At 37.4% G+C, this 14,650-nt stretch overlaps 2 protein-coding genes across 3 annotated transcripts; both read left to right on the forward strand.

Annotated features, from left to right (window-relative positions):
• The first annotated feature begins 67 nt into the window (after positions 1–67).
• adora2aa (adenosine A2a receptor a) lies at positions 68–9,274 on the forward strand. 2 transcript variants are annotated; one of them, XM_043247938.1, is made up of 3 exons: positions 68–1,086; positions 4,235–4,931; positions 7,328–9,274. In XM_043247938.1, exons 2-3 carry the CDS (start codon positions 4,597–4,599, stop codon positions 8,319–8,321), a joined length of 1,329 nt encoding a protein of 442 aa, XP_043103873.1. In that variant the 5' UTR covers positions 68–1,086; positions 4,235–4,596; the 3' UTR covers positions 8,322–9,274. The 2 variants fall into 2 exon arrangements, with proteins under 2 accessions (XP_043103873.1, XP_043103874.1); XM_043247939.1 differs by lacking the exon at positions 68–1,086 and adding an exon at positions 3,630–3,724.
• Positions 9,275–12,431: 3,157 nt separating this feature from the next.
• Positions 12,432–14,566, forward strand: LOC122350965 (uncharacterized protein C22orf15). Its single transcript, XM_043247752.1, has 5 exons — positions 12,432–12,747; positions 13,222–13,308; positions 13,578–13,700; positions 13,797–13,868; positions 14,096–14,566. Exons 1-5 carry the CDS (start codon positions 12,723–12,725, stop codon positions 14,230–14,232), a joined length of 444 nt encoding a protein of 147 aa, XP_043103687.1. The 5' UTR covers positions 12,432–12,722; the 3' UTR covers positions 14,233–14,566.
• The last annotated feature ends 84 nt before the right edge of the window (positions 14,567–14,650 follow it).

Here is a 14,650-nt window from a genome sequence, read left to right on the forward strand (position 1 = left end):
ACTTTTCAAAGATTGATTAATTGCTCTATGAATCAGTGAACGACTGGCATTATATAGAAATAACAAAAATGAGGTTTTAATTAATTCCCAGCTCCTTTCCGGACTGGAAATTCAAGTAATGTAATGCATCGTGGTTGCCCTCCCATTTGGCTGGAAGGCTTTTCTAATCTTTGTCCTAAACGCATTTAACAGGTCATTTAAAACCAGCAAAAGGTCTGAGGAAAGGAGACGGTGGGTGTTTATAGGTTTAGCTCTTGTTCTTTATTGTTGTGAAGGATGGGTGTTGTGCGGCGTGATTAGTACATTTCTAAGATTAGATGTGACGTCAGTCATTGCATAGAGTATTAAAAAAAAAAAAAGTTGCATTTTGCCTTGAATGAGACCATTTGATTGGCCTGCTTTCCTGCACAGAGCCCTATTGTCTGTACCACGATTGATTTTTAAGTCACCTATGTGAATGGAACCCAGATTGACCTAAATAAGCCTGGCTTAACGGTGAAGGCGGGTCATGGACAGGAAAGAAAGCAAAATTACATTTGTGCATTCATTTGTCAGTGCAAAATTACCCGAGTGATGGATGAACACTTTAAAGTCTAAATGATTGGTCGGTCCTAACAAAGCCGATTTAAATGGTCAGTGCAAAATTGTACAAAATTGTTCAGGAAGCTAATTTGAATACTCCAGGCTATTTACGTAGCCTGCTAAGTTGTAGTTTGCTTTGAGTTTGATCACAGACGGGACCTGGCCCTCGCGGCTCGGCTGTTTCATTGATACTTGACCGCAGGAAGAAGCGGTATCAGTAACAGAGGGCCGGTGAGGAAATGCTGGCCCCCGGCAGTGGATTGGTCAATCGCCGGCTCTCGCAAGGGTCCTATAGGCTGTGGGCTCTCAGCGCTGAAACCAGAGTGCGCGCGACTTCGACTTCACCTGATCGCCGAGCGCGCGGCGGCCGGCTCGCTCACGAATCACGGACCTCCCCGAGTTTTGACGTTTATTTTTCCGAGGGGTTGCCTTTTCATCTTTGTTCGTGGGATGCCCAGCTCATTTTGCTTTTCCTATTCAGTCATTCCCGGGGTTTCTCTGATGGTGAGTTGAAACCAACCACTAACTAATAAGAATTTACACGAGCCCGCGAGCTTTCGACTCAATTGATTTGAATTAAGCAGTTTGCGCGCGGCTTAAGTAAATGTTTAACAGTGAAGCGAGTCACTTGGGTTAAATTGTTTATATATATATATATATATATATATATATATATATATATATATATATATATATATATATATATATATATATATATACACATAAAACGCACGCTGTGTCAGTTCGACAAGCATAATTTTTTTAAACTGCTTTTAAAATGACGATTGACATACAGTATTAATAAGTAATATATTGCATTTACGCGCAAAATTAGGGCAGCTAATTTAGCCTTTAAAACAGTTTATTTTGTTACTAGCCTACACATCTAGTATTTATTTTTTATCTTTTTGGTGAGTAGTAGCCTCTTGAAACATTTCACTGCTAGTAACTAGCTGTACTTTAGATGCTAATCGGCTACTTATTTCAGTAGTGACTAATATATATATTAAATTAGTTGTTCGTTCACACACGTGGTACCTCTGCTTTATTTCTAGTTACCTGTATCTATTCAGTTTTTATAACTTTTCATACACTGTTAGTCACGATATTTCTGTGCATGTATTCCAGTTCTTAGTGAAATATGTGAATGAATTAAAGTAGGCTGCACAGCAAAGTTCAGACTTTCAAACACCACCTGTATGTATCTGAGCCATCCCTGTGCAGTGTTATATTGCTATTTTAAATGTATTAACTTTGAGTGGATTCGGCACTCTATGCTGTCAAACATTAACCATCATTTAACTTTTTTAGGCGTTGTATATTTCTGTATGTCGCTGATATCAGTTGGTATGTAGAGGTAGTGGTGTGAAAAACACAAGTACTAGTAAACATGTAGTAGATGCTATTATTGGGATAGTTATTAGTTGAAATCTGAAACTCCCCAAATAATACAATGACAAAAATGCTAACATTTCTTAATGGTTGGTAATGGTTAATATTAAAAAAACAAACAATCATGTATTGCTAGATTACTAGTGAAATCAAAATAGTAGTCACTATTGATAACACTATTGCCGGGTGTGTGCATCTTCATGAATGTATGAAATCTTGCGTGTAGATGTGTTTATAGTGTCTTTACAGCTTTTAAATTATTTTTATTTAGTTAGTTTGTTATGTAGATTCCTGTGTAATTTCATGAATGTATCAGGGGTTCAGCCAAATGGACCCTGTTTAATTTCTATGTTTTCTCTTACTTTTACCTTTGACATTGCTAAGGGTTAGTGTTTTTATTCTTTTTTTTGTTGTATTTTCTATGTCTGTCTCGAGCTATGTTTTGCCCTTAACTTCATAACAGCGAATAAATCATAGAATGTAAGAATCAAAACAGATTTTGAACTGAAAAATGAAGCATTTTACTATCATTTTTCCTTTTATGAGCCTATCAATCAGCCAAGGTAAAAGGAGAGTGAAACGGCTGTAAAACCATCATTCACACACAGCTGAAGTACATCTGTTTGTTTCTGAGCCGACCCTGTAGTTTCATCTGCAGTGTTTGAATTGGTTTGCTATCAAACCGTGATATTTTGGGTTTGATTTAGTTAGGGATGTCAGCAGTATGAGGAATGATCCGGATTCTGAGCCAGATATAGTTTGAGACTGTGCTAAATCATGGATGAACGTCTGATGTTTTCCATCATCCATCCACAAGGGTCCACTGTTGAGTCTGCTGTTGGCACAGGTTGTCAAAATCTGTCTAGTAGCTTAAACATTATCTTCTTGTAAACACAAAGCACTGAAACCAGAAGAGTACTTTGGGAAACCGATCAAAGGGTTCATCCGGTGTTGTGGAGACCCGTTTCTCTGTTGTCCCATTGTTATCCCCTAAATTCTCACAGATCCATATCAATGGCTGTGAAGCTGGGTGTCAAGATCTACTAGTCTATTATGTTTTCTCACTTGCTTGCTACAATCATTGCTCCCCCACTTTCATTTCTTATGTAATTCACCTATACACATTATTTACATTTATTTATTTATTTTTTTCCGGGTAAAATGTTGTTTTGAGAATTTAAACTCATTGAACGGAGGAGACGTCGAAACATGTGTTTTTTAGTCCATGTATATCAGCTTTGAAGTAATCTGTATAACAATGTACTCCTAAAAAGTTTACAAACAGTAATAAAAAAAAAATCATATACGAATCAACTACAAAAAACATTTATTTCACAGGGTGCACCAGATTTTTTAAATGTTTTTAAAATTTTTGCCTATTGATTTCAGTGTAGAATAACAATATTCCCCTATAACTTGTACCAACTTTGATGTTTATATATATATATATATATATATATATATATATATATATATATATATATATTTTGTAAAAATGCTATTAATAATAATAATTACAGTTTTGAAGTTTGTAATGGGCAAAGATATATATATATATATATATATATATATATTTTAATAAATAAATAAATAAAGTAGCAGAGCAGCTGTTTTCTCATGTCTTCCAGAGGTGGATAACCTCAGTGAGCGTCTCAGTGTGGGAACACTCCAGGGTTTCATTCAGGGGTTTCAGAAAAACTTCCCATGATCAGCAGAAACAAAAGGAAAGAGCTTCTGGCCACTACTATTGGTGTGTCTGGCTTTACATTTGTTTACAAGAAAAAGCTTTGCATCTGGAGAAGCTCGATATTCTGCTGTTATGTTACACATTGTGCTTCTGGGCACTCTGTATTGTTTACTTAAAAGCCCACATTGTTTTCAGTGTCAACAATAACTCTTAAAATGGTTGACTAATCTCTTTTTTTCCTCAGATCAAACATCAGCCTTATTGTAGTAAATCACAAAATGCTTTACGATTAGAGCACGAAGGGTTTCTCGATCGTTAAAAAATTAATTTTCAAAGTTAAAAATATAGCAGAATCTTGGAATAGGTTAAGAAAATGCTATTTAAGTGTTCCTGCTTCGTTTAATTCAACGTGTTACTTGCCATTTCTTTGTAATTATGTAATCAATCGTGCTTTACGTTTTTGAGGAAAAAAACTCTTTCTACACCCAAACGATTACTTTATCTTTTTTTTATTCAGTCCTTCTGAGGCTTGCTTCTCAGTCGATAACATCATTTCCTTTCTTTTTTCTCCAGGGAATGCAGTGGAATACCAAATGTTATAGAAAGACGTGCAAGCAACACATGGAATGAAGACATCTAACGCCGTGACGTGGGATCGTAATGGATTTTAAAAACCGCCACTAAATTTGTTTAATACCGAATCTCTCTAAAAAACACAAATCTGAGAAAATGTCTCGTGATACTTTCTAAAATATTTGGCGAGTTTTTATTTTTTACTGGCGACTCAACAACCGGGAGGGTTTTTCGACAAGGTAACACTTGATTCTCGGTCTTCTGGAAAGGCTGACGTTGGGCCTGGTCAGGTGGCTGTTGCGCGGAGCTGCAGCTATGGACATTGAGGCGAGGCATGGTCCTTTCTCCCCAGCAACCTCACCATGCTGACTGATGTCTTCGACGTGTTGTACATGATTCTGGAGCTGCTGATTGCCCTGCTCTCGGTCCTGGGCAACGTGTTGGTCTGCTGGGCAGTGGGCCTCAACAGCAACCTCCAGAGTATCACCAACTTCTTTGTTGTTTCGCTGGCCGTGGCGGACATCGCGGTGGGTGTGCTGGCCATTCCCTTCTCCATCGTGATCAGCACTGGTTTCTGTGCCAATTTCTACGGTTGTCTGTTCATCGCCTGCTTCGTCCTAGTGCTGACCCAGAGCTCCATATTCAGTCTTCTGGCCATTGCCATTGACCGCTACATTGCTATCAAGATCCCGCTAAGGTGAGTGAAGGGTGTTGCTGTCAGAACACGTATCTTTGTACATTGATTAAAATTCAGGGAGATTGTTTCTCTGATTCTTAAAGGCATGTTTGTTAAAGATATTTTTGGTCAAATTTAGAATAATGCTTCACCTCTTTTAGTTTTGGTCTTAAAGAGAACAGTTTTGACTTTTTTTTGCTTATGTTTTTGATGCTGAGGTCCCCACCAAACTCTTTAGCTAGCTTAACCAGCAGTCTGCGCTCTGGTTGACCGGCATCAAGCCAGCTAAACCAGTATAATGCAGAATAAGAGTGACCAGCACACTTGAAATCTAATCTGGTTTAAGCTGGTATTAAGCAGGCCTAGCCAAAATGTGACCACAATCTCTCAAATCTTCCTCAAAAGTCCAGCAAATGAACTTAAATGGACATTTTTTAGCAAAGAAACCAGCCTGGACCACTCTTCAGGTCTTCAGATGCTCTACAAAAAATATTAAAAGATAGAAAACCATTTTATACCAGTAAATTAAGTTAGGCTGGCTTAACGATTTTTTTAAAATGAAGAAACCAGCCTAGATGTTTGGTCTTTTCAAGAATCAACCACACATGGCACTGTTCCCATTTGTCGGGACAAACCATGAGTTTTTTTAATACAGTATGTCCCAGTAACAGGACACGCTGTGTCTCCAACAAGATTTTTGGCTATTTTTGGGGAATATGATTTAAGAACATAGCAAGGCATAAACTCATAACCTCTCATAAATCTGATTTACTCTGGAATGTTTTGCTAATAGTTTGCACAGATTTTCTTAGCAAGCATCTACTTCTGTCTTTTGTCAGTCAGTCTTTTATCAGATGCCAATTTTGTTCCATAGACTCTTCATAATGAGCCAATTAGCACTGTTCAGAATGAGCAGCTAACATACTATTGGACATTAATTGAAGAAATGTTGGGATAATAGTATCTCTTTCGGAGCGGTCAGATCAGCTGGTTTCAGTGAGATGTGTGATTGACTGTGTGTTCCTGTCAGAAGGTTTTGGGTGGGGGACGGGGATGTTTTCTCTGTGTGGCTCACTGAACTTCCACATCTGGAGAATGAGACAAATAGAGGCCAAGGAACTCAGCTGTTCTCCCACACTGGCCCAAAAAGACACTCTCAAAATAGATTTCTGTTCCAAAGTCTGACATTTCTGAGCACATTCTTTCTTCTTAATCGCTCCAATGGGAGAATTTGCTGGAAATACTGTGAATGGATGCTAGGATCATTAGCACTTTGGTCGCATCAGGGTTGTTCTAATGTTCACGTTGTATCCAAGTGACCATAATTATGAGATTTTACTTTGAGAGTTATATTAGTACTATTTTCTATAATAAAAAAATATTTGTTAAAGGAATAAAGAAACCTGTATTTATATGCCATCATAATGGTCAAGTACATGGAACACAGTTTAAGACGTGTGTATAAGAAATTTATGAATTATGAGATACATATGAGCTACATTCTGAGCAATTGAGATATAAGGCGCAAATCAGCAATTTATGCTCACAATGATAAAAGCTTAATTGGGAGATTTATAGCTAGAATTGTGAGAACTAGTCGCAATTTGGGAAAAAAAAATAATAGTAAGATATAAAGCCAGAAACTAGTTGCAAATATAAATCGCAAGAAATTAAATTAATTTTAATTAATTGCAATTAATTGCACCCAAAATAAGTTTTTGTTTACATGATATATGTATGTGTACTATGTGTATTTATTGTGTAAATATAAATACAAACACATTTATGCATATAGTTTAGAAAAACATGATATGTTCTTATATTTAATATATGTATATATGATATCATTTAAATTAATATAAATATTTACATGTCAATACATTATCTTTACTGTGAAAATAATGTGAATTTTTCAAAATATATATACTGTATGTGTGTCTTTATATACAGTATATATACATACACATACACATTATGTAAACAAAAACTTTTATTTTGGATACAATTAATCATGAATTATCATTTGGCAGCACTAAAAATTATACTTGTATATAAAGACAATTGTGACACCTAGTTGCAATTACATTAAATTTAATTGTAAGATATAAATACGTTAGAACTAGTTACAAGTACTGGGAATAAAATTGCAGTTGGGTAAAATAAAGTCACAATTACATTCAATAACATGACTATTTTGAGAAATGATAAAATACAGAATAAATTATTTGTACGCTCATAATTGCATAATTCCAGCATGACGTGAGCGTACTTTTAAAGAGATGTCCAGGTTTATAGCCATGCTGTGATTTGCTTACTTTTGTTAGTACTTTGGACCTTTTAGATGTGCAGTCTAGACAAACTGAAACAAACACTTATGGTCGGGGAATTTGAAAAACACGATTCTCTCTCTCTTCCAGATACAACAGCCTAGTAACCGGGCAGCGTGCCAGAGGCATCATAGCGATCTGCTGGGTTCTGTCGGTTATCATCGGTCTAACACCCATGTTAGGCTGGCACAAAGCCCGCTCAGAAGAGGCCCTCAACAGCACCTGTCCACCCGGTATGATGAAGTGCTTGTTTGAGGAGGTGGTGGTCATGGACTACATGGTTTACTTCAACTTCTTCGCTTGCGTGCTGCTGCCGTTGCTCCTCATGCTGGCCATTTACCTGCGGATCTTTATGGCCGCGCGTCACCAGCTCAAATGCATCGAGTCCAAAGCCGTACCCTGCGAGCTCAAGTCCCGCTCCACCCTGCAGAAAGAGGTCCAAGCCGCGAAATCTCTGGCGATTATCGTGGGCCTGTTCGCCGTTTGCTGGTTGCCGCTGCACATCATCAACTGTTTCACTCTGTTTTGTCCGAAGTGCACACGACCGCCGGTTCTTATCATGTACCTGGCTATCATCCTCTCGCACGCAAACTCGGTCGTGAACCCCTTCATTTATGCCTACCGCATACGTGAATTCAGATACACTTTCCGGAAGATCGTACGCTATCACATCTTAGGTAGACAAGAGCCTCTGTCTTGCACCAGGAGCTCCCGGACGTCAGCACGGACGAGTGTGGCGGACTCGCTCCGGATTAAAGTCAACGGCCTGGTGAGAGACCTCTACACCGAACAGAGCAGCACCACCAGCAGCTGTGAAAGCGCTGAACCCGGCCACACGCACAGACCTGTTACTACAGAAAACTGTGCATTACACAGCCAGCCTGTGGAACTCACTAATTCTCACAGACATCCGGGACTGAGGCACCCAGAGTCGCCTCTTACTGGGAGTAATGAGGACGTTGCATGCAGGAAGCATGCCTTTTTTGACATTACAGATGAGAAGGATCCGTCCTCGCCGCTTCATGTTAAATCAGCTCTGTACATACAAACGGCCCACTGCGTTGAACTCACAGAGGTTTCTTGATAATTAATACACTCTGAATGATGGATTCTAATTATTTATTTGCTGCTTCGAAAAAATGATGCGCTAACATATGAAATACAAAGCACGTATTTTTTATTTTTTAAAAAACTTGACATTATTGTGGACCTGCAGCAGCTCAGGACTGAGTATGTTTGATATTGTAATGACTGTAATGATAATGTAAACATATTAAAGGGCATCAAAAATGAATATAATTTCTATCTTTTATTTTTTTATTATATATTTATATATTTTTATTATACAGCGTTATTATTTGACTCTCTGGTTTTCACTTTCCACAAATAGGTTGCATTTTTGAGTCCCATTATTTTTGGCCCTTTATTTTCACACTTACCATGATTTTTGTTTTGTGAACTATTAGATAAGTTATATATATAAAATTAAAATTATCTAAAATTTAAAGTTTACTTAAAATTGTTATTGAGTGCAACTTTTCATAATAACTGTATTTAGATATAAAGTTGATAAGTGGGCGGCAAAATGTGCAAATCTCATAAGATCATCAGAAAATTGCATGAGACAATCAACATTTCCTGGAGGTTAAGCACCTCATTTCACTGACCATTTGTTTAAACTAAAATTATGCTGCCTTGTTTTATTCGTATTTGCGGAAAGATTATCTAAATTAAACATCACTCTTTTGCAACAAGAAGATATTGTAACGCTCTGGAACTATTCATAAAACGTAATTTCACATGAACTCATTGCTTGAGTTTGGTGCCCGTTCTTTCTGCCTCGTCATAGCGTACATCTGAGATGAGATCAGATCATCAGTGCTGGGCCACACAAACAGCAACGTGGACACGTTTTCCTCTACCACGTCATGAAGGGATGTCATTGAGCACATACAGATCCCTGATTATGAGAGGTCTGTAGAGATAATGTAGTTAAAGGAGTTTGTGTTATAAATGAAGATGTTACAATAATATCCTATTGGGTCCTAATCTTAATCACACCAAACAAGTGTTGTCATTAAAGAACAGAACCTACTATTTCTTTCTGTACTCTATTTTTCTTTGTTAAACTATTAATTCGGTTCGCATCTTGTGGATTTTTCTGCAGGTTACAATTATATTGATACATCATAGGGGTGACAAACGAGTCTTTATGAGCGAGTCAATGAATCATTCACTCAACGTTACTGTGATAAGGCTGCTTTTGAAACTATTCTGATGTTCAGAAAGAACAGAAAAAGAAACAGGCAATATTCGGTAAGCCACTCAAAACTTAACATTTCCTAAACGGCTGTAAATTAAATACAATTGCTTATATATTCAACTATCAGTAAACAACTAGACGCTAGGCTATGAAATGATTTGCGATTTTCCTTCCAGAGAAGTCTCCAGACATGGAGCCCTGAAGAGGTCATCCCGGGAGAGTCCTTCTCTTGGGCCGCTGTGCTCGATCACACGCTGAAGGCTCTTATGAATCCTAACATTGTATCTTTCCCAGCCCGTTCCCCAAGCCCCATAAGATTCCAGGTTAAAGGGTGCGCGAGTGCATCTCAAGAGATTTCCAGAGTAGCCTATTTTAGGGTAGCATTATCATTCTTTTGAATCGAGCTCCACGTATGATATATAGATGCACAAATCTGGGTACAGAGCTCTTACTTCAAACTCACCTGATTCGCATTGGATGGTATGCAGACAGACAATGGTTTTACATCACGCACGATAAAAACCTCCGAAGCCAACAAATTCTTCACCAAGAATTTTCCACACGCGCGCACGCACACATTTACAGTAATACAGCTCGAGCTATTAAAAAAATCTCATTGTGTGTTGACACAAAAGGAGGTTAGATGAACCTGTGTTCATCGTCCAAAAGTGTGGTATTCACACCCATCTTCCTAATGAACTATGACTGATTATGGCTCGTCTCCATGTCTGCCAGAGCTGTTGGATCATCTTACCAACAAAAGTCATTTGTGCCAGTGCCGATAGCTGCGGACATAGGCTGTGTCTCCAGAGGAAGACCGCATCCTCCGAAGAACGCATTTGAAGGCTGCATACGCCAGATAGAAGATCTTCTTTTATAATATTGACAGTTAAAAGCTACCTTTGACCATTATTCTTAATTAAGTGTTTTATTGTATTATGCTTATGACTGGCGAATATAAACCAGGCCTGATGACGTATGCGGCGTACAAATGCGTCCTCCGGGGGATGCACCCTTCCTCTTGAGAAACGGCCATACTGTCATTGCACTTCCGGCGTCCCAAGTTCGAGTCCCGGCTTGCAGGCCTTTCCCGCACCTCTCGGGGGGGGGCAATTGTGCGACGCGCTCGATTCTTCAGAAGATGACGCTACACGTGCTCGGTACGATTCTCAACAAACACAACAAACTCGTTCCAGATGCACAGACGGCGTCAAATTACCTCGAGAGCAATTTAAAAGCACAAGAGCCGTCTGTTCTCCGGTCTCTCCCGCGGTAGTTTTAGGTCGTCGGCTGATCGGCCTACGCAGCGCCAGCGCATCTCGAATAAGTGTAATCATTTCACCTCAGCAGATATTATTTTTCAACTAAATACTTATTTTGAGGTACGAAAGTTCAGAACAAGCTATGTTATTATAGACGTTGCTCTCCAAATGATCTAATCGAGTTGTTAATTAATATATTAATTGAATGTATATTGGATGCCTGAAATGAATTTGAACCATATACAAAAAACATCTTAAGCAATATTATTGGATATTACAGCAGTAAAGTGATTACTTTAAGGTATGCTTTTTATATAAGATAGAGTGGGTTAATATGACTGTTAGAGTCTCCCACACAAATGAGGCAGCTGTAACACTCTGACTTCCCTCCGGTCTCCCCTAAAACATGCTAACCCTTGGCACACATCTAGGTTTTATTGAGCTAAGCAAACAGGCTGATTGGTCTAATCTTTGACATAAAGGTCGTAAAGGGCTTCATGTCACATCTAAATTTGTGGAAAATACCTGTTGATGAAGCTGATGATGTTTACACACTGATAAAATTTTTTTAACATTTGAGGTTATGACTGCTCAAGCCTGTGTTGTCATGGAGCGGCTGTCTGTGTCTCATCGGCTGTTATTCTGAAAGATTTACAGGATTGTGTATCAGCAAAGCGTTATAAAACAGCGCTTCTCAACCAGAGGGCCTGGGGTCCGCTCGGGCTCTTGAGTTCCCAAATAAGGGGGCCTCAAAATGACTAAAAATATGTTTTAATTAGAAGGTTTTTATCATGCATATTTTACTGAGGTAAAGATTTTATTTTAAATTCCTTATGTGATCAAAATAAATTAAAATTAAATTCCTTATGTGATCATTAAAATAGAAATATTATATATAAATGTGTATATATATATATATATATATATATATATATATATATATATATATATATATATATATATATATATATATTACATGCAGAGCTGAATTTTTAGCTTCATTACTCCAGTCACACGATCCTTCAGAAATCCTTATAATATGCTTATTTGCTGCAAGAAATATTTGTGATTATCATTTTTATGCAGCCTAATATTTTTGCAAAAACCATGATACATTTGTTATGAATTACATGATACATTTGGATTTGTTAATGAATGGAAAATTGCAGCATTTATATGAAATAGAAAGAAACATGTTATTTGTTATTACATTTTTGTTTTATATTACATTTCATGTGAATGCATATCTATAATTAGCTTGTACTCAAACCACAATACATGTGGTTTAAAGAACAGTGACAAACTGCATCAGACGTTTGAATGAATGAAGTTTGCTAACCTCCCAGTCATTCAAGACTCGTTTCTTATGGCACAGTTTTTTTCCCAAGTTAGTACTTAAATAGCCACAACTGGGACGGACTTGTGCTGTTCTCTTACGGTTCTGTATATAAAGTCATGGGAAAAAGGCTATAGATTTGTTCCCCACTCAGCTAGACAAGTCCCGGATAAGTACTTCAAAGTATCAAAGAACCTGTCTGTCTGTGTACTAACTCCATGGAGACAAATCAGACTGGTCTGCTTCATAAAAAAAGAGTTCTTTCTCCCTTCTCTTTTCAAAGGGGTTATAGAGAGAGAGAGACAGGAAAAAAAAAAGCAGTGAGTAGTGAGTGAAAAATGTAGCCGGGTAATATGGTGCTGTTTATGTAATGCAGATTCTAGGCCAGGAGGGGAGTTCATCCATAGTTCAGTGGTGGCACAGCAGGAGAATATTCTGATTACATTGAGTCTAGTCTGCCAATTACATTCAGTCTTGTACAACTTTACAGCATTCCTCATAAACCGGGGCTTTGTCTCTAGGTATGGCTGTCGTCAACAACATTTAACTGCCTTTTATTTTCCTACTCTGTGAACGGACACGTTCATTACTGCTGGCTGCTGAGACAGCAGCACATCTTAAGAGATGTTCATTACTGTGATATTTGGTGGTAAGTGCATGATCATTTATATTTATATATATATACATGCATATATAAAACGATAAAGTTTTTTAAGGACGCTTCTTATGTTCACCAAGGCTGCATTTAACACTAATATAGCGAAATAGCAATGCATTTTTAAAAAATTGCCTATTGCTTTCCTATTTTAATATAATATTTGTTCTGTGATGGCAAAGCAGAATTTTCAGCATATTCAACAATTCCTGCAGACTAATAATAAAGAAAGAAATATGTCTAATATGCCGATTTGCTGCTTAATTTAATAGCATTTCGTATTATAATATTGAAAACAGTGCTGCTTAATATTTTTATAAAAACTGGCATACATTTTCTTCCTTCTTTCTTTCTTTCAAAAAATGGCACCCTTTCTGAACAGTATAGGGTATATATTCACATTATATTTTTAGAGCAAAATGTCTGTTTTTAGGGTTGTATTTTTTTTCAAATATACATTTCTTACAGAGGGAAGAGAGGAGATATTGAACCTAAATTGCAAAGTCATAAACTTCATCCACTGCATAAAAGAAAAATGCAATCTGGATCCCCAAGGTAACTTAAAGCATGCTTCAACTCAGGTCAGATATGGGTTAATATCGAAGATGAATTGAACGGCTATGGATGGTTAAATTATGCTTGTGCAAAACACTAGGGGTTTGTAGATGCTACGCATGTAGTTTATAAGATGCTTCCAGTTTTATTCTTAGGGTCTGGGGTTTGTTCAACTCAGAGAAACACTAAAAATCAGAAACACACTTGCTAAGCCGTGAAGCTGAACAGACTCAGTGTAGTTGATCTAAAAAAAGAACTGTTCTCTGCAGAGACTGTGGACTTGATGGACAGGATGGGAGAGCTGGTGAACTTGGCAGAGAGAGCGCAGAGCACTGACCTCGTCAGCAGCTTGCTGAAGGAGAGAGAGAGCTATGTTCCATTACGTGTATCACGTGGGTTTGCCCTCACCTACTTCAAGTACATCAGATTATACCACAACCACTGTATAGATGATCAGTAAAAACAGCTTTGTATGTTCTCTTGTGCAGGAGGCGAAAGCAGTGAAGGTCCAAAGTATACTGCAGTGTTTGACTTTGGGACAAGTTACCCTGAGCTAGCAGGCAATGCTTCTGTTTATCATCTGTTCATCTATAATTGATTAAAAACAAAGAATTTAATTTTAAGAGAAAAAAAAAACACTCGTTGCCGCTACTTTATATGGTATTGTATGATAAAAGGATTTCCCACAAAAAAATGCAAATGCAATTGACGTTCACAGCAGAAATAGAACATTTTTGCTCTGTTGTAGGGTATCTATTTAATCTAATTTGTTTTCTGCTAAATTTAGAGATTGTGAGAAAACTGTCAAATCCTTCAAAGGAGAGGGACAAAAGGGGTGGAGCATCTAAAAGAGGAGGAGTCGGCCAAAACCGCCTCAAAGCTGCTATCAACTTCAAGAAAGCCATCACAACACCTCGGAGCTGAAGAATCCCTTGCTCTTTACTTCTGTTCTTTAACATATTGCTAATATTTTATTTATAGAATTTATTGTATGACTCCTCAGTTACACACACACATATATAAATTTTGTTTGTGTATATACAAAATATTCAAAAGTGTGGGGTCACTACAATAAAAAAAGAATACTCTTATTGCAATGATTCATTAAACTGCTCAAATGTGACAACCGAGATATTAATAATGTTGCAAAGAACTTTATTTTAAATCAATTCAGTTTTGTGAACTTTATATTAACCAAATCCTGTTTTCACAAAAAAAATGTTTTAATGTTTTCAACACTTATAATAATAAAAATGGATATTTCTTGAGCACCAAATCAATGCCTGAAGGATCATTTGACACTGAGGACTGGAGGAATAAATTACATATTAAAATGTAACAG

Source organism: Puntigrus tetrazona, chromosome 8, assembly GCF_018831695.1.
Source record: "Puntigrus tetrazona isolate hp1 chromosome 8, ASM1883169v1, whole genome shotgun sequence".
In the NCBI taxonomy this organism is placed as follows: domain Eukaryota; kingdom Metazoa; phylum Chordata; class Actinopteri; order Cypriniformes; family Cyprinidae; genus Puntigrus; species Puntigrus tetrazona.

Excerpts from the sequence above, each read along its gene's own strand:
- LOC122350965 (XM_043247752.1), top strand. The coding sequence starts at position 12,723 with ATGTTCATTACTGTGATATTTGGTG. Across the intron at positions 13,309-13,577 it reads ATGCAATCTGGATCCCCAAG|AGACTGTGGACTTGATGGAC; the intron begins GTAACTTAAAGC and ends TGTTCTCTGCAG. Across the intron at positions 13,701-13,796 it reads TGTTCCATTACGTGTATCAC|GAGGCGAAAGCAGTGAAGGT; the intron begins GTGGGTTTGCCC and ends TCTCTTGTGCAG.
- adora2aa (XM_043247938.1), top strand. The coding sequence starts at position 4,597 with ATGCTGACTGATGTCTTCGACGTGTTGTACATGATTCTGGAGCTGCTG. Across the intron at positions 4,932-7,327 it reads GCTATCAAGATCCCGCTAAG|ATACAACAGCCTAGTAACCG; the intron begins GTGAGTGAAGGG and ends TCTCTCTTCCAG.